Source organism: Gopherus evgoodei, chromosome 11 (genome assembly GCF_007399415.2).
Source record: "Gopherus evgoodei ecotype Sinaloan lineage chromosome 11, rGopEvg1_v1.p, whole genome shotgun sequence".
Classification (NCBI taxonomy): domain Eukaryota; kingdom Metazoa; phylum Chordata; order Testudines; family Testudinidae; genus Gopherus; species Gopherus evgoodei.
In genome coordinates, this window is record NC_044332.1 from 33,286,520 (window position 1) to 33,307,043 (window position 20,524).

A 20,524-nucleotide genomic window follows, 5' to 3' on the forward strand; every position below is an offset into this window, starting at 1 on the left:
AATGGTGCCCACTTCTCGTTTACAGTTTCACCTGAAAGTGACAATAGGCATTCACATGGCACTGTTGTAGCTGGTGTTGCAAGATATTTACATGCCAGATGCGCTAAAGATTCATATGTCCCTTTATGCTTCAACCACCATGCCGGAGGATATGCATCCATGCTAATGACAGGTTCTGCTCGATAACGATCCAAAGTAGAGTGGACCGAAGCATGTTCATTTTCATCATTTGAGTTAGATGACACTAGCAGAAGGTTGGTATTTTTTTTTGGTGGTTCAGATTCTGTAGCGTCCACATCTGAATGGTGCTCTTTTAAGACTTCTGAAAGCATGCTCCACACCTCGTCCCTCTGAGATTTTGGATGGCACTTCAGATTCTGTAACCTTGGGTCGAGTGCTGTTGATAGCGATTGGTAGCTATTTTTAGAAATCTCACATTGGTACCATCTTTGCATTTTGTCAGATCTGTGGTGACAGTGTTTGTAAATCAAACAACATGTGCTGGGTCATCATCCAAGCCTGCTATAACATGAAATATATGGCAAATGTTGGTAAAACAGAGCAGGGGACAAACAATTCTCTTCCAAGGAGTTCATTCACAAATTTAATTAACACACTGTTTGTTTGTTTTTAACAAACATCATCTGCATGGAAGCATTATTGTCCAGAATGGTGGCATGAAGCATGAAGGGACATATGAATGTTTAGTGTATCAGGCATGTAAATACCTTGCAACACCGGCTACAAAAGTTCCATGAGAATGGCTATTTTCACTTTCAGGTGACATTGTAAATAAGAGGCAGGCAGCAGTGTCTCCTGTAAGTATAAACAAACTTGTTTGTCTTAGCGATTGGCCGAACTAGAAGTAGGACTGAATGAACTTGTAGGCTCTAAAGTTTTACATTGTTTTGTTTTTGAGTGAGCACTTTGTATTCTGTGTTGTATAGAAATCAATATATTGGAAAATGTAGAAAAACATCCACAAATATTTAATAAATTTCCATTGGTATTCTATTGTTTAAGAATGTGAGTTAATTGGAATCAATTTTTTTAATCACAGTTAATTTTTTGGAGTTAATCGTGTGAGTTAACTGCAATTAATTGACAGCCCTAAATTTTAATAGTTTTAATGGTCGCTTTTTTAAGCACTATTTACATCTCTAGTGTGTGTGTGTGTTGTGACAAAGTTCCTCCTCTACCTTGGTGGGTCCTGAGCTTATTGGCAGATTTGCTCACCTCACAGATTTACCCTGTGGCTTGGGAAACAGCCCAGAGACCTTCCCCTCTGGTAGAATTCACAGTTCAAGTTAATTCCTCCTGTGTTTGATCAGGAGTTGGGAAGTTTGGGGGGAACCTGGACCTGCCCTCTACTCCGGATTCCAGCCTATGGCCCTGTGGACTGCAGCTGTCTAGAGTGCCTCCTGGTACAGTTGTGTGACAGCTACAACTCCCTGGGCTACTTCCCCATGGCCTCCTCCCAACACCACCTTTTGTCCTCACCACCAGACCTTCCTCCTGATGTCTGATAATACTTGTACTTCTCAGTCCTCCAGCAGTATGCCTACTCACTCTCAGCTTCTTGCATGCCTCTTGCTCCCAGTTCCTCACACACACTTCCTCTCCCCTGGCTCTCTTTGGCCTGACTGGAGTGAGCCCTTTTACAGCATCAGAGGGGCCTTAATTAAGAGTCAGGTGCTTAACAGCCTCAAATGACTCTTAGCAGGTTAATTGGAGTCAGGTGTTCTCATTAGCCTGGAGCAGCCCCTGCTCTGGTCACTCAGGGAACAAAAAACTGCTTATCCAGTAGCCAGTATATCTCCCTTCTACTACTTTGCTGTTCCCAACTGGCCTGGGTCTATCACAGTGTATACACGCACACACACAAAAATATATTTTATCGGTATGTAGTCAAAAAAAGGTCACCCGAAGATAGCGTGTCTTGAGACAAACTCCTCCATGCACCTACCTCTATAGTGGATCATATTGCATTTGCTCCTGGGGAAATTTTGAACCAAAAAATTTAAAAATTCTGCACACAGTATTTTAAAATTCTGCAGACACCCTGCCATCCTTTACCTAGGAAGTAAACTGACAGTGGGCTTCCTTCATGAAAATGGGATCTCAGCCAGACTTGGCTGAAAGAACTTTGTGTGCAATAGAATTCTCTGGATAGGAGGAGAACTTGTTAATTAAGTTCAAACTCGAGAATGCATGTTATGATTTTGTTTTATATGTAACCATTTGTTCCCATTTCTCACACTGTTTTTTTGTTTGAATCTTTATTCTTTCTTAAACACATTTCCTTTTGTTCCTCTGGGCAGCCCTGGGCCAATGCCAGGTGGTTCAAAGAGAATTAACAGAAAAGGGCAATTATCAAGTGATCCATCCCCTGTTGTCCACTCCCAGTTTCTGGCAAGCAAAGGCTCTCCGAGGATGGTGTTGCATACCTGCCCATCCTGGCTAATAGCCATTGATGGACATATCCTCCATGAACTTATCTAGTTCTTTTTTGAACCCTGTTATTGTTTTGGCCTTCACAACATCCCCTGGCAAAAAGTTCTACAGGTTGAGTGTATGTTGTGTGAAGAAGTACTTCCTTTTGTTTGTTTTGTTGCTGCCTATTAATTTCATTGGGTGAACCTAGTTCTTATGTGAAGGAGCTTACTCACTTTTTCCATGTCAGTTAAGATTGTATAGACCTCTATCATATCCCATCTTTGTCCTCTCTTTTCCAAGCTGAGAAGTCCCAGTCTTTTTAATCTCTCCTCATATGGAAGCTGTTCCATATCCCTAATCATTTTAGTTGCCCTTCTCTGTACCTTTTCCAACTCCAATATGTCTTTTTTGAGATGGAGTGACTAGAACTGCTTGCAGTATTCAAGATGTGAGCATATCTAGGGTGACCAGATGTCCTGATTTTATCGGGACTGTCCCGATATTTACTTGTTTGTCCCACATCCTGACCGATGTTCAGTCAGGACGCGAATTGTCCCAATACTTTGCACTCTGCACACAGGCAGAAGGGGCTCATGCCCCCAACTCAGCCTTGGCCCCACCCCGACTCTGCCCCCTCCCTGCCTCACTGGATCCTTCCCCAAATCCCAGCCCTGGTCCCGCCTGTTCCCCAAGTATGCCCCATTCCTCCTCCCTCTCCCTCCCTCCCAGGCTTGCGCGAATCAGCTGTATAGCGATGCAAGCGCTGGGAGGGAGGGGGGAGAAACAGGAGGCGGCAGCCCGCTCAGGGGAGGCGGAGGTGAGCTGGTATGGTGGAGAGTGGGGTGGGGAGCTGCTGGTGGGTACTCAGTCCCCACCAATTTTTCCTATGCTCCGGCAGCAGCGACCCCCCAACCCCCGCCCTCCTCATGTCCCGATATTTCATGTCTCTCATCTGGTCACCCTAGAGCATATCATGGATTTATATAGTACAAGTGGAGGAGCTTGGTTTGCCAGACTGATCAGCAAAGCCAATGCTGACGAACTATGTGAAAAGGCTGCAAAACACCAATCCTCTGGACTGCACTGACATGCAGAAAGCCATATAAGCCAGTCATTGTCAAAGCCAATTTTAGAAGTACTTAATGAGGCTGTTAAAAATGCTGGAGATACAAGACAGTTTATTCAAACAAACATGACTGTCACATCATACTTTCTCTTTAAGAAAGAGATACCACACACTATAAATTGGAGGCCAATGTGAAGTGCATTATCATTTGTTAATCCTGAAGTTGGACCCTGGTTCAGACCAAGATCAGCAAACGCTCACTATTTTTCTGCAAGACACTCAACTGACTGCTAGGAAGCAGGCAGTGCAACAGTGAAAGACTCAGCAGTTGAAAAACTGAAGAACTCTCTCACCGCATTCAGAAAATGTGCATATATGGCTGATGAATGAACCAATGTAAATGGGTGTCTAGTATTAAGTCACTGCATACATTATCTTGAGGTCAGTGGTAGGCCAGTAGATGAATTTCTAGATGTTCAGTTTATAGAAGACAGATCGGCTGCATCTCTGACAACCCATGTCTTAGAAGAGTTAAATGTTTCTCAATTGGACTCCAAACAGATGGCTGCTTGTGCGTTTGATGGAGCTGCAAACTTCTCTGGAAGACATAGTGGAGTACAAGGTTTTATCAAAGAAAAGTGTAACTCTAAGCTCTCCTATACACACTGCAGAGGCCATCTACTCCAACTAGCACTAGTATGAGCTACAGAATCTTCAAAAGAGATTTAAAAAGCTCTACATTTAATGTCTTTATTATACTCTTTTTTCAGCAAGAGTCCAAAAGGACTGAACGTCTTGTAAAATATAGAAGGTACACTGGAACTAGGGTGACCAGATGTCCTGATTTTATAGGGACAGTCCTGATTTTTGGGTCTTTTTCTTATACAGGCTCCTATTACCCCCCAATCGCTGTCCCGATTTTTCACACTTGCTGTCTGGTCACCCTAACTGGGACTGAAGTTCAAATTAGTCCAACCTGGGAAAACCTGATGACTTTCTCATGAGCGATCCTTGGCTGTTGTCTTAAAATTACAACCACCATTATTATTGGTTTTGGAAGGTATCTACCGAGATGGGACGGATCTAAGTAGTGAGGCTGTTGGACTACTTTTGCCACTAAGTTCAGAGAAGACAATCACCAATATCTCTTGTAAGTCTACTGTTGAAACCACTTGGGTCATTAAACAATGCCATCCGGGCATCTGCTACAACAGTAGTAGATCTCTGTCCAGAAATGGAAGCTACACTTGGATCAATCAGAGAGATATTCATTGAAAACGTACTGGAAGAAGCAAAGACTTCAGAAGTTGACTATTTAGGGCACTTATATTGACTCCTTAAATAAAGAGGACAAGAAGTGTTTGTTAAGCCAGCTGAAAAAGTAAAGTACACAGACTTGATTCTCTACAACAGCAACTTATGGATTCTATCAATCTCTACATAGCTTTTACAGATGGTTGTTTTATAAAATGCCAAGTTGAGCAGAGTGAGGCATTACCAGAGGGTGACCAAATGTCCCGATTTTATAGGGACAGTCCCAATTTTTGGTTTTTCTTATATAGGCTCCTATTACCCCATCCCGATTTTTCACATTTGCTGTCTGGTCACCTTAACAGAGAATTCGAACACAAAGTGGAATACCATACGATGAACAAATTAAGATTTGACTTCAACTTCTTTATCCTCACTAGTGGTTCAACCCAATTTTTGTGCTGTTTCCTGGGATGAAAAAAGTAGGAATTCATCTCTTTCTAGTCCCACTCACAACAGCTACAGTTGAGCATTCTTTGTCCTCATTGAATAGAATTTTGGGTTCTGAAAGAAGTTACCTTCTGCACGATCATGAGCCTATCATGAAGGCCTGGAAGTACCAGATGAGAAGCCACCAAAAATGAATGCACTGCATTTGAGAAGTTCATTAACAGCATTGTTTAAAATTATAACAAGAAACCAAGAAGGATGTAGATATAGTTCTTCATAGTAGGCTTGTGTAGCCAGCTTTAATTTGTGTGATGATTTAAAAACAAGTTAAATCTAATAAAATGGTCATGAAACATTTTTCAGTTTTTACTGGAGTGCCATACAGTCCCCTTCACCCTAATAGTCTCACCTCTCATTGGTCCTCCCTCCTCCCCCCCAGTATTTTTGAACATTTCCCTTCCCTAATTTCAATCCCTGTGGGCAACACTGGCCTGGAGGGAAGGATTAGCAATTTATTTTATGGAGGGGCGGCTCTAGGCATTTTGATGTCCCAAGTATGGCGGCATGCTGGGGGGGAGGGTGCTCTGCCAGTCGCCGGTCCCACAGCTCCGGTGGACCTCCTGCAAGCGTGCCACCGAAGCCGCAGGACCAGCCGACCCTCCACAGGCATGCCTGCGGGAGGGCCACTGGAACCGCGGGACCAGCAGACCGTCTGCAGGCATGCCACCCAACGCTTGGCGTGCTGGGGCCTGGAGCCGCCCCTGATTTTATGCGCACAAGTATTTCTTTTGCCCTAGGGCTACCATTTCTGGTACCCTAATGGCAGCCACCTTCATCTGCAATTTAAACCTGTAAATAAAACTGTGCAGCTGTGTGCTGTGTCAAAGACAACTCCTGCTGTGTAGCTCTCCTGTATTTTATAATCATTCCCCATGGGGGCCCACAGATATGTTTGAAGCCTGGCCCACAAAAAGTTAATCGGGCCTGTCAAGCGCTGGGCTGGACGGGGAGCACGGAGCAGGACTCCGGCTAAGCAAGACCAGCCTATCCCGCCCTGTCCAGGCGGCCGCGTCTCCTCCTGGTGGCCACTGGGGGCGGCAGAGAGAGACGCGTCATGTGATGCGGAGGCAGAGCCCGGCCTGGCGGTGGGCAGCGGGCAGAACCGCCGCCGCCACCACGCCTAGCGGAGCCTGCGAGCGAGGCCGGGCGGAGGGGCAGCGCGGGGGCCGGCGGGCGATGGAGGCGCTGTGAGCGGAGCTTGGCAGGGAGGTGGCGGCGGAGCCTGGGCCGGGAGCGCGGGGCGGCGGCGGCAGCAGCAGGATGTCGCGCTCGGTGCTGCAGCCCAGTCAGCAGAAGCTGGCGGAGAAGCTGACCATCCTCAACGACCGGGGCATCGGCATGCTCACCCGGCTCTACAACATCAAGAAGGTGCGGGGGCCCCGCGGCGGGGAGCCGGGCGGAATCACGGCCGCCGCGATCATTCCTGGGCCCTGGCGGCCCCCGCCGCCTCCCTCCTGCGCCTGATCTGGCCGCCGCTGCTCCTGCAGCGGGACCCTGGCGGCTCCGCCGCGGCCTAGCTGCGGGGCCCGGGGCGCAGCCGCTCCCCAATGGAGCTTTCCTGAGCGGCGAGAGCTCCGGTCCCCGCACAGGCTCGGCCCGCGGCTGCGGCGCTGGGCGGGGGCTGCGGGGTCGGGGCTTCCTGCGAGGGAAGCGGGGTCGCGTTGGGAAAACTTCCCGTCTGGCGTCGGCCTAGGCACTGGGGTGAGATCGCCGCGGGGAGGGACCCCTCCGCTCCCCGGGGCCGCCGCCAGGATGGAGGCCGATCGGGCAGAACTGTGGAGTCCAGGAGTGGGTGTTTCTTCCCCAGGAGGTACAAAAGTGGGGGCAGGTTTGGGAGACCACCCACAATCCCAAGGGAAGCGGGCAGCGAGCCGCCCGCACCGAGAAATGAATTGATTGTCTCCCGTCTGACCACGGCACTTCTTGGGAAGAGCCCAACAGGGTGTAAAGCAGGCATTTCCCCTCAGGTTTTTTTTGCTTGTGAGTCATGACACCAGGCAGAGTATGGGTCAGCTTCCCAGCCCAACCTGCCAAAGGTTCCCGGCTGCCTAAGAGAAAGGGGCTCATTAAAAGTAATATACTTTGATCTCAACAAGTTTGAGGCAGGTCAGGTGGTTGTTTAGAAAGATTGCTGCTGGTTTCAGCTGTAACAGATGTTTTGAGTTCTCCTTGCTAAAAGACTAGTAACAGCTAGTCTCCACGTTGGTTTTACTTTTATTAGAAAAATAAAGGAAAGAAAATAGTGTGTTTGATGAAGGAAAATGGTTCAGAGGTTCAGGAAGTAAACATATGTTATGATTTATCATGTAGGGAAAAATCGCCACTCCCTCTTCAGAAAGGTTTCTCAAATTTAGTTCTACCTTGTTTAGTTTTGAAGCAAGGTTTTTTTGTATTTATCGACTAATTAGTGACCATTTTTAGTCAGCTATTAGTTGCACTGAGTTCTTGTTGACATATTCTAAATTTGTTGTTAGCTTAATTTCTTCAACAATGACAGACTGACACTAGGTAGAACTTGAGCTTTCTAATGAATCCAGTTGAAAGGGTGAATTTTGGTTAACTAAGATTTTACTACGACTCCTATTCTGTTCTGCTTTATCTAATTAGTGTATTCTAGAAGGCATAGTTTGATTGCACTTCATTTGATTTAGTCTTTATATTCTGAGGATGTGCAAATGTGTGCAGGATTGAGGCCTTACATTCCCCAAGCTATTCTATGAGTTTGTAATTCTGCACACTCAGATTTTGCACTCATTATTTAAAAAATACTTCGGGTTTGATACATGAAAAAAGAATCACACTGAAGGATTTAACAAGTACTGAGTAACTGAACTGAATGATTCCTGGTTAAACTATGAGCTGCAACACACTTCTTGTCAGATAGCTTCTACATTATAGGAAGCATTTTTACTTCAGAAGTTATATTGTGTACATTGTTAAATTGTAATGTGCCACAGTAGCTTTCTAATAGCTTTGTAATGTGAGAATATCAGTTTTGCTGAAGCTGTGGGATTTTGTTTTTTTTTTGTAACTGATTTAGTTAAACTGGTGCAAAAAGGCTGTGTTGGACATGCTTATTTAGGACTTATTTAGTTTGTCCATTTGGGAGCAGATTTTCACTTAAAACATCAGAGAGAACACACTGGTCACGTCCCAATATACAAAACTGTAAGCTAAGAGCACGTATATCTATATAAAGGTGCTCTTAGCTTACAGTTTTGTGTATTGGGAAGTGACCAGGCTGTTCTCTCTGATGTTTCAGTTTAATAGCAGTATAAATATAACAATATAAAGTTATAGTAAAACAGAGAAACCTTGTGTTCAGGGAAAATGACTTCAAGATACTTATTAAATCTTTCTTATCTACACTTCTATGAAGTCTAAAAACTTGCAGGTGTAGGTATACTGGCAAAACCCTCCTAGTGTAGACAGTTATATTGGCAATAATCTTTTAACAGTATATTTTATGCTGATTTGGTGAGTGAGATACATTATACAGGTAAGCACTTTTTTTTGCACTGTTATAACTATCTGTGTTAAGTCAAGGCTTTTGCCCATATACATATGTTGTCTTACTAAAAAAAAAAAAAATTCAACCTGAAAATAATATCTATGCAGGCAAAAGTGTTAAGGGTAGGTCTGGCTTTAGTCACCAACAGTGACTCACTGGGGCTGGGTCTACTTGGCCCTTTTGGGGATAAGATACTCGCCCTTCAAGGCTCTAAAGTTGCATCTGCTCCAGATGACATGATGGTAAAAGTGCTTAACTGCCCATTGTGTCCAAAATTCCCAGTGCTGATGCACCTTTAGGGAGGACAGGACTTCCGTCATGCCTGCAGATATCCCATGTTCAAACATTAGATAGTTTAGGAGTATGTAGGTAGTTCAGCTCTATGTTGCGTGCTCCACTGCAAAGTTGGTACAGTAACTCCTCACTTAGCATTGTAGTTATGGTCCTGAAAAATGAGACTTTAAGTGAAACGATGTTAAGTGAATCCAATTTCCCCATAAGAATTAATGTAAACAGGGGGGTAAGGTTCTAGGGCAGCTTGCCCTTCTCTGCAAGCACCAAGCCTCCACTCTTAACTCACCTCTTCTCCCCCCCCTTTTACTTCACATGCTGCATCCTGGCTCCTCCCCTCCCTTCTAAACGCTGCAAGCCAGCTGATTGCTGCGTTCAGGAGGGAGGGAGGAGGCACATTGAGTCCTTGCTCCTCCCCCTTCCCTCCTGCCCAGGGCAGTCAGCTGGCTTGCGGCGCTTAGGAAGCAGGAGAGAGTGGGGAGGAGCGAGGACTTGGCTCAGGCTCCCCCACCGTCGCCTCTTGCCCTGGGCAATCAGCTGGCTTGCGGCATTCAGGAAGGAGGGGGACCCTGTGTGCTGAGTCCTTGCTCCTCCTCCTCCTTCCCCCTCTCTCCTGCCTCCAAAATACCAGCTGTTTGCCGTGGGCAGGGAGAGGAGGGGGGAAGGTGCTGATCCGTGGGGTCTGCCGGCGGGCGGGAGGCATGAGGGTGGGGTGGGGGAGATGTAGGGAGGCTGCCAGCTGTGGAGAAAGCAGGCAGCCAAACAAGGTAAGAGTGGAGCATTGCACAACTTTAAATGAGTATGTTCCCTAACTGATCAGCAACGTAACAACGTTAAGCGGGATGACTTTAAGTGAGGAGTTACTGTAGAGTCCCAGATGGAAATCTATGTGGGAGTTCATGTAGCTGCTTGTTTTTCTACATAACTGTTTTTTTTTTTTATTTCATTTTATTTTTAAACAGCATTCATCACTGTGGTAACTGAATGGCAACATGGTGTCTCAGTGAGATGGGGGGGCTTCCATAGGGTTGGGCCTAGAGTTTCCCATGAATCTTGGGCTTGAAGTGCACATGCCCTAAGCTCTTTGTGACTGCAAACCTCTCCTCAAAGAGGAGACTGTGTCTGAAACCAAACTGAAACTTGCTGAATTTTCAGAGAACTCTGCAGGAGGAAAGAATCTTAGTGTTTTTAGTTTTGAAACTCCCTTTAACTATTGAAGAGGAGAATTGGAAATTCAAATTACTAGGTGTTACTAGTCAGTATGTGGTACTGTGGTTAAAGGAAATGGTTAAGATGGTTTTAATAAGAGGAAGTGATAGTAGATCAAGTGATAAGACTGACTGAGAAATTGCTGTAATCATTGTTTAGAGAATACGGATGTTTAAAAGATGGTTAAGAAATTTCTTGCCTTTTTAAGTGCGCTAAACAAAATATTCGCACCAAAGTAATTTTAGAAGTTATCAGGAATGGTTAAAACCTGAGTTTGTGCTTCATCTTTGTATGTAAACATCTCAGTTTTTATGTTGATTGCTCTTCAGTTCCGGTCTGCAGAAACTTCCTGCTGTTACATTGTTTTTTGGAATTCATTAAATTTAACAACTTGAACTGATATTGTCTATCTTGAATAGCACAAACTTTAATAAATGAAGAAGGTCACAGGTTCTTCAGTGTTTTTAGATGTAATACACAGCATGTGCTTTACGCAAAACTTGATTATCATTCATCTTTCTTGCTAATGTTCTTATTTTTTTTAATACTGCATATGAGTGAACAGTTTTAATTGATTTGTTATCTGGAAATCTTAATGCTCTTAAATGAGTTTGCACAGAAGCAGTGGTTGTAGGATCCACTAGACTATTCTTCTTCCCCTTCTCTGCTGCCAGTACACTGTCTACTACTCTACTTTCTCCAATCTTGTGGCACTGAAAAGATCTGTCTTCTTCTTCTGTTCATAGTTCTCTCCAGCAGCAGAGTTAAGCTAATGTAATCCCCATTGGTTTCACTACTGCCCACAGGATTCTGATTAGCAACAGTGATTTGGGGACAAGAATGCCATGAAGTAAGGAAGAGTACCAGGTGAATGGTTCACTCCCCCCTATGGTGAGAGCTCAGGGCGTGGGTAGTATGAAGAGTGGTTAGTAAAGTGGTGTATGTTGCAGTAAGACACTGCTAGTGTGTTGCTAGTGGACCATCTGTTTTATGTCTGGTCTGTACCAGGAGTGGGTTTCTACAGGATCGCAGTTGTCTGCACAGTGGTCCCAACCCTTCTTGATATTGAGACCAATCTCAATTTTGAGTTTGAATATGCTGCCTCTACACTTTCTCTCTTCCCTTGTTCCTTTCCATCATTTGAGCCTGCCTCTTTCTTCAGCTCTTCAAAGAATTATATTGATGATGATGCTTTTCACACAGAACTTCCTTAGCTACTATGCTTGTAGGTGAGTAACTTTTCTTCATGCTCTCCCCCAACCTCTGTTCTACTGAAAGCATGCTTCACAAGTAAAAGCTGTCCTGCTTGTGACTTTGCCTCTAGTAAGAGCAGCAAAGATAAATGATTAGACTGTAAATTTCTCTGTTAATGCTCCTACGTTTCTAGGTAGCAGTGACACAGGAACAATTCTTTTCAGTGGGGGTATTTCTTTTTAGAGACTTTTTTTTTCTTTTTTTTTTTAAAAGTGTGTGGTTGCCAGGTAGTATTTGCTACAAGATTCAATGGTGAATTTTAAATACCTGGAATAGCTAACTAAACCAAGACTGGAATTTATGATGGAAGCCAGTGTTGGTGTTAAAGTTCTTATGGTTTTTGAATAAATTATTTTAATGAATGTCAGAGCAACATAATACAGTTAAGGTCACAGAATAATACTCCAAAAATAAGGAATCAGAAATCAGTATTTTTAATATTTTAATTGCATTTCTTGTCATTGTGCTTTCAATATCCAATTCCAAAGCAGAGCTTTTGTGTCTGTGTACAGAATTTGCAAAATTCTTCTTAAGATGTTGTCAGAAGATGTTGTATTTAACTTAGAAGGAAAAAATGGGCACAGGTTAAAGCTGTTACATGACCTTGTAGCTTTCCAAAATTAAACCGTTTTAAACAAGGCTCGGCATTTGGTACATAGTGACTTCATTCTGTTTGGTAACATGGCAAATGTGTCATTTAAAATCTTTTAAACCATTTATTAAAGATACAGGAAAAGAAAAAAACAGTTAAAGCATTTAAAATGCAAGGTATTAAATAGGGTTCTCATTTTAATGACATCCTTTGTTCCATGGTATTGAAGATGGTAGTAGCTGTCCTTTTTGGGGAAAAGGGAAGAAGTTAGTTGAGATGAAATGGAGATGTGGTTCCTGAAGTCCGATCCCATTTCCTAGGAGAAAAATGACAGACCTACACAGAAGGGGAAGGAAAAAAACAGCAAAGACATAAAATGAAATTTCTGTCCCTGGTGTTACTTTCACTTGCAGCCTTGCTGTTGGAAAAACACAGGCACTGCACATGTTCTTAACCACCACTCTGAGACCTGGCAAAGTTTTACCAACACTGGTCTGGTTAAGGCATTGCATTTAGCTGCTGTTCTGGTCACAGACTTACATTAATGTTGCAAAATATACAGTCTTGACTGGTGTAGCCAGACTCTCTATTAGATGGAAGAAAAAAGGAGAGAAATAGGAAAGAAAAGAAACGAGGTAGGAAAAGAGAGGGACACATGGTGGGATATATGTGACACAGACTCCCATTCCAGGTGGTGGTGGCGGCAATGGTGGCGGCCTCATCTCTGGTCAGGACATCTCTCAGGGTTAGGGCAAAAAAGGTTTGGGGTTCCAGGAGATGATGGGAATGGCAGCCATGATGATGAACCTTGCCTCCTTCCCCTTCTTTTGTCTTCAAATCAGCCAGCGTTGCTGTAGCCAACTGTTCTCCAAAGTCTTTTATGTTAAGGACCCAAAAAGGGAGTGGTAGGTGAAATAGCCCAGTGGCTCTTTACTTTTCTAGGCTACTGTACCCCTTTCAGGAGTCTGATTTGTCTTGCATACCTCAAGTTTTCACCTCACTTAAAAACTACTTGCTTACAAAATCAGACACAAATATACATAAGTGTCACAGTGCACTATACTGAAGAATTGCTCACTTTCTGATTTACCGTATCATTCTAAAATAAATCAATTGGAATATAAATATTGTACTTACAACAGTGCCGTATAAACAAGAGATTGTATGACATTTTAGTTTTACTGACTTCGCTAGTGCTTTTTATGTAGCCTGTTGTAAAACTAGGCAAATATCTAGATGAATTGATGTACCCCCTAGAAGACCTCTGCATACCCCTGGTTGAGAACCACTGGAATAGCCCTTTCCCTCCTGGTTTTGTTCACCAATTAGGCCTAATTTCCATCACACTAATTTTGGTTCATTGAGTTCTGGTCCCACACTTCTCCTATGTGCCAGGCATGGACTTAACTCAGTCCTTGAGTTAGATCACTAGGTCTTCTTGTTTTTTAGACTAATTTAGTCTTTGTCTTCACTTTGCCCCTTTTCCCATCCACATTTGTTATAGTTATTGTGACAGTTTACACATTTTAACCACTTTCCACAGTTAGACTCATAAGTGGAGTAAACTTATAGGCCTAATTATTACAACTGATCAGTAGTAGGAGTTGAAATATTGGTATCTGCTTAACTTCTGTTAAATTTCCTTGTAGGTCGGTAAGGGCCATCTTGGAAAATAAAGTAAGATATGTAGTTTAATGTACAAAATAGCAGATCATAATAGTATTAAAATGTATTTACCTAATAGGAATATTGAATGTGAAAAGCATAACCAAACTAAGCCTTAGGATCGACAAAGAACAAATTGTTTTACATATTAGTTCTAACTTAAGACTACTTTTAGCTTTCTAAACTGATGACTTGGCTCCTGATCCCACAGTGAGCTGCATGGAGGTGAAGAGACATCCCATATAGAGCTTATTGTGAAATCAGAGCTTAAAGCCTTGTGTAGCAAATTACATCCTCCATTTTGCAATCTCAAAATCAGGGTTGTTAAAGCTTTGCTTTTTAATTATATTAACAGATATAGTACCACTTGTCAAATTTCCAGCACTTACTCATAAGTCAGGTGAGTGCTTTTTCACTTATTTAACTTTTGCCATAATTACAGGTACACATTATTTCAGAAGAGTAATATATAGCATAAAAATGGTGCTGAAGGAGGAATAGTCTCTAAGGAGGAACACCATTGCAGACAGTGAGTGAAGTTCTCACTTCTGCTCCAGCCCCTTTACACTTGATATAAGGACAGAGTCCCTGAAATCCCCAATTCTGGCTGGAGAAGGGTTTCAGTCAGCATAGGTACTACAGAAGACAGCTGTAATACTGCCTTCAGAAAATTCATTCCCAGCCCTTGGGCTGTGACTGCCTTTCCTACACTAAAGGCAAAAGTCAGTCTAAGCTACGTAATTTGAGCTATGTGAATAGCTTAACTCAAATAGACGTAGCTTAGCTCTACTTATCACGGGGTCCACACTGTGCAACATTGATGGAAAACACTCTCCCATTGACTCCCCTTACTTGTCTTGATCAGGTGGAGATCTAGAGACCCGCTAAATCGACCGCCGATCCATCGATCGCCACAGTGTCGATCCTCTGGTAAGTGTAGACAAGGCCTCAGGCTGGGAACAGGAGTGTTATATCTGGAGTAGGGCCACAGCAAGCAGTGCTTCAGGATTCATTTGAATATTCAGCTATGGGTTTTAGAAATATTGAGGAGAACTTTGAAATCCTGTTATTACAAAACTGCAGATTGCCTATTCATTTCCACACCCTGTTCATTATTCAGTCTGTCATGTGATTCTACAAAGGTGACTAATTTGTTACTGTAAAGATAAGTTTATTTTAATGTACAAAGGATGATCAGGTGCAGCTGAAGAGGCTAATGCGCCTCTTTTGATTTACACGTTAAATTGAAAATCATCCCAAAAGAGCTGGTCTATGTTTTGGGAACGAAAGAGAAAGTTTTAACAACTTTTTTGCTTCTTGGGCAGATCACAAGACACTTAAATTAAGATGTTGAAATTTTGTGGCAATTTAAGCCCATTATTTTTTCTTCACATTACCTGTCACACTGCCCTCATACTTAATTAGTAGAATCAACCTTTTCTATTTGATCAGTTGTGATATTTACAAACATTACAACTTTTCAGAGTTAACCATATAAAATGTATTAGGTTTCTGTGATGGGCTGTATTAGATTTAGAATTAAGTGTAAAGTGTCTGATTTTGTAGCCATTCTTGACACAAAAATGCCATTGCTGTAAGTGTCTGTGCCTGGGAAACACATGCTCTGTCTTAGTCTAGTTCTAGAAGACATTAGGTTGGACTTCAATTGCTGCATCAGAAATGACAGGTGGTAGATTTAATTTTAGTATTCAGGAAATATTTTGAAGAGTTGAACCTGCCTACGCTACAAATTGCTGTCTGAGCCTGTTAAAACATTAAAATTTGTCACATGGATGACACCTATCCTCGTTGCAAGGCCTTCAGTGACTTCACTAAGGAAGTCCAAAGCTTGATCTTATGTACCTGATCCAGTTACAGAATGGAGGGGTTTAGTCCATGCTAAAAATTGTAACTAGGTGAAGGGAATAACTGTATAACAGAGTCCCTTGGCATGTTTGTATCTGTAGGTTAGTTGGTGGAACTTTTGATTGTACACAATACAAATAACTCATGGAACTTCTGTGACACAGAATTAAGCATGTGCTTTTGTAGGAGGAAGTTTGTCAAAGCTTTTAAGAAACATCAAAGCATTCAAAGCTTTACTGTGAGAAATAATTTGCCGATATACTACAGACTACTTTTCACAGCAACTTGTTTAGTTCTCGCATGAAAGCCCTCATTCACGTCAGCTTTTTAGCAAACAAGCCTGTTGATTAATCAACTGTAGACTTCCACACAGTATGGAAAATTTAAGAGAATGAGTCAGCTGCGGCAGCCTTCACCAGCGATGTTAAGGCAATCACTTTTTAATCTTAATTTGTTCATTTATAGTGTACAGAGTTTCTTTATACGTTGAACGTCCAGTATAGCTTTTCAATAGAATAGCTGTTTTTCCCTCTCCCCCTCCCCTTCAGGGTTTTGACTTTTTCAAAATTAGACATTAACTGATAATTAGCTTTAAATAAATGGCAAACAAAGGTTAAGTAACTGACAAACCTAGGGAAATTCAGAGGTGATGATGCAACTCTATCTCTGAATTACCTTTTTGCCTAACTTTTAAATTAGTCACTTTCAGGCCACTCATACATAAAAGGCAACTTACAGAAGTTTGACTGAACTGTTTGTTTTTTTCCCCTCCATATTGTAAAAACGCTGCCCATGATTTTCTTGTGTGGCAAGTGAATTTACCACACAGCAGATAGCAATGGCTCAGGAGTTTCTACATCTCTTATTAGGGTATCTTGTAATTAGCATTGTGTAGTTTAGTTGCAAATTTTGAGGAATGTCATAGAAATTTAATGCAATTACTAAAAACATACCCTAAATTTTGGAAAGCCGTATGGATGTTTTGCAATACTGTACATCTACATCTCTTATTAGGGTATCTTGTAATTAGCATTGTGTAGTTTAATTGCAAATTTTGAGGAATGTCATAGAAATTTAATGCAATTACTAAATAAAAATATTTCTTCACATCACACACAGTCAACCTGTGGAACTCTTGCCAGAGGATGTTGTGATAACAGGGTTCAAAAAAGAACTAGATAAATTAATGGAGAATAGGTCCATCAATGGCTACTAGCCAGGATGGGCAGGGTTGGTGTCCCTAGCTTCTGTTTGCCAGAAGCTGGGAATGAGCGTCAGGGGTGGATCACTTGATGATTACCTGTTCTTTTCATTCCCTCTGGGGCACTTGGCACTGGCACTGTTGGCAGACAGGATACTGGGCTAGATGGGTCTTTGGTTTGACCCAGTGTGGCCATTTTTATATTCTTATAAATGCCTGAGAAACTAACTCCTCTGGTCATGTCTTGCACTAATACAGGGGTTGGCAACCTTTCAGAAGTGGTGTGCCGAGTCTTCATTTATTCACTCTGATTTAAGGTTTGGCATGCCAGTAATACATGTTAACATTTTTAGAAGATCTCTTTCTGTAAGTCTATAATATATAACTAAACTATTGTTGTATGTTACGTAAATAAGTTTTTTTAAATGTTTAAGAAGCTTCATTTAAAATTAAATTAAAATGCAGACACTCCCCCCAGACCGGTGGCCAGGTCAGCTCATGTGCCACCTTCGGCACACGTGCCATAGATTGCTTAGCCCTGCGCTAATAGTTTCAATGAATTCCCAGTCTGGCTTTCACTGCGGTCACAAACTTCAGTTCTCCATCTGATGAGTGTTCCTTTCTGCTCATTGCTCTTTCTTTGTCAGTGTAGCTTTTGACATGGTGAACAGTTCTATCCTCCTAGATAGCGTCCATAGATATTTAGTAATCTTCATGCCAGCTGTTATAGAATCTAACTACTTTTTCCAAAGGTAGTTCATTTACACCAGGACACCTCTGTGAAGTTTCATTGGGTGGGGGATTTTGCAGGGCAATTTTTTAAGATTCTCTTTTTTTCAGCCCTTAGTTTGTTTGGCATTTGGCATATGGATTTAACTGATTTGTGCATAAAGTTGATTTACCTGGGCACTTGGACTCAATAGATTTATTTAAAGGGAAACTATTAAGGCTGGCAGTCAAGAAATATGACACTGTGGCTGAGTTTTGGATTGTGGGCATCCTTGTGTATGCAGCAGCTAGCAGAGGAAGAATACGAAGAGCTAGATCCACAAAAGGACTTACATGCTAAAGTCCAGTATTTAGGTGGCACTGAGATCCTGAAAACCACTACTCAACTGCCACCTAACTCTGGGGTCACCAAAAGTCTCTATGCACCTAAATTTCCATTGGGAGCCGCGATTGGCTCCCAGACACGGCAGGTAAACAAACCAGCATGGCCCATCAGGGGCTTACCCCGGTAGGCTGCGTGCCAAAGATTGCCAATCCCTGGGTTAAATCAACATGTGGTTAATCTACTGGTTCTGACACAGGCTACAGATCCTAAATGCAGAGTGATACTGTGTCAGTCCAATTCTTTACTTTCACATTTTAATAATTTCTGTCATTTTATGCCATTTTTACATCATTTTAAACATAGGGCTTAGTTCCTGTTTATCTTACACAAGTGATTTCTCTAGCAACTGAAGCTTTTTTTATAAAGGCAGCCTCAGTGGATGGCAAGTATTCTGTTGTCACTAAAAATACAATAACGTATGTATAGTTCGTTATTTTGGAGTGCAAATTACTCCATGCATTGTTGTGATTTCTTTATATATGAAATAATTACTTATCTGATCAAAAGCTAAATTTAGTTTTTTGGGGATCAGTGTAGTTACGGTCAATAGCAATATTTTCCTTTAAAATTGCATTCAGAAAGAAAAGAGAGAATGTGTTTTGGTGGTTTATGTAGGAGTGAGAACGTGCTGTGCTTCTAAGCATGACCCTTTAGTTCAGGAACATTCACAGATGTGTAGGTTCTGTTGGAGAATAGAAGTGTATAATGATGTAATTTCCAACTGTCTTCTGGCCAGCCGAAAGTTGCACCTTTATTACTAATACAAAGTTTGGGGATGTTTCCCTTCTACATCATTTGGAGCAAGGGGAATGGGCTGGACTAAGGTAGCTGAAAGGAGGAGAAGGGGGTAGTAGGGTAAAAAAAGTATTTCTGACTTGTAGAAACAACATAATATAAATTTGCTATACCCTTGCTCTGATGTATCCTCTGTGCATTTATTTCCTTGTTCACAATTATGCATTTTTCTCAAATTGCACTGGAATATTTTAAAACTCAGTGTTTTTCTTTGTAAAATGTTATTTGTTAGGGTATCAACTAGAGGCTCCAACCTAGATTTAGAGTCTGTGCTAGAGACTGAACAAACATATTAAGTGTTGGGCTGTGCCCTGAGATGCTTACATTTACAATCTAAATTAGCAAGGTAGGGGAAGAGGGGGAGACAGATTCATAGGGGGTGAGTGGTCTGCTTAGGGTCGCACAGCAGATCCAGAGATGCCAAGGGTTGGCGGTCCTTAAGAGTGAGATGTACAGCTCCAAAGGGTGAGAGTCAAAGCCAAAGGGGTGAGACTTTCCTGGTCATGTGTTAGATAATTGCTTAAGACATGGACTCTCATCTTTGATCACTGGCGACATCCAATAGTCCAGGTTTTCAATCCAACCAGCTGTTTAATAGTTTAATATGTACACTGGTTACTATTGCATACAAAACCCTTAAATGTCCTAATTCATATTAGGGCAGGCTGTGCGGTGCACTCCTCTGGGAGGTGGTGTGGAGGAACATTGGGGGGATGTAGCTGGGGCCTAGGTCAGCCCCCATTGAGGGTGGTGAGGGAGTGCCACCTAGCTCCATTCCTGGCCTTGGCCCTGACCCCGGCCCCATCCCCAGCTGTGGCCCCAGCCTTGGGCCCCTTACCCTCGTCCGCATCCCCCTATCTCCTGGAGCCGTGGCCCTGCTCCCCACCTTGTCTCAGGAAGGGGTGTGTAGACAGGGGCAAGGAGGGTGCAAGGTAAAAAGTTTGGGGACTACTAAGGCATGTGAAAATTCTGTAAGCAATGCAAACCAGTGGATTTTCATAAAAACAATTATTGATTGGAACAAAAAGAGAAATATTCAAAACTAAACCCTTCTTATATAAACCTAACAAAAAAACCTCTTATCAATACACTGTTTATTTTGCCTGTTGCCTTGTCGTAATGATCATCCATTTGAAAAACACTCTACAGTACAAATATTAGGTTTGTATATGATTGCTCATATTACATTTACAGCAAAACGTAATCAGATTCCAAAATAAATTAAAATTAAATAATTAAAATTAAATACAATAATACATTAAATGACTGTAAAAATAATTAAATTGACTTTATTTAATTTGAAACTAACAAACCGTAGATAAAGGATTCAGGTTCCACATTTCTTTTAATGTCTAATTACCTTTCACATTTTATTCATGTGCTTTTTATGTTGCATATGGCTCCCTTTGTGGTTTATATGACTACTTTTGGTGGCTCAAACTTGAAACATGGCTTAGGATTTTCCAGCTTGACTTGGATAATAGAGAACTGTGTCGCATCTAGTCAGAGGTTTGGTCTGAATGGTGTCTTACTCTTTAGAACAAGACTGAACACTCTCTTCTCATGCATTTGAATCATATAAAACTAAAACAGGCCTGGCAACCCTGGACAGACAAAAGTAGTACTTTTTTTTTTTTTTTTTTTTTTTTTTAAGTCTGGTGTGCTGCCGGGACAATGGCCATGAATTTGTCCACTGTGATTTAAATTTTGAACTATATTTTTCAGAACCTGCAAACTTTCGATCAGATCCTGCTTGTTTTGTG

The 20,524-nt window shown here is 42.2% G+C and overlaps 1 protein-coding gene across 4 annotated transcripts in view; it reads left to right on the plus strand.

Moving 5' to 3' along the window:
* The first annotated feature begins 6,453 nt into the window (after nt 1–6,453).
* Nucleotides 6,454–20,524, plus strand: part of NCKAP1 (NCK associated protein 1) — a 124,490-nt gene continuing 110,419 nt past the window's right edge. For all 4 annotated transcript variants that reach the window (XM_030579635.1, XM_030579636.1, XM_030579637.1 and 1 more), the window contains exon 1: nt 6,454–6,631. In XM_030579635.1, the coding sequence (XP_030435495.1) occupies nt 6,524–6,631 (108 nt within the window). In that variant the 5' untranslated portion in view covers nt 6,454–6,523. The remainder of the gene's footprint in view (nt 6,632–20,524) is intronic.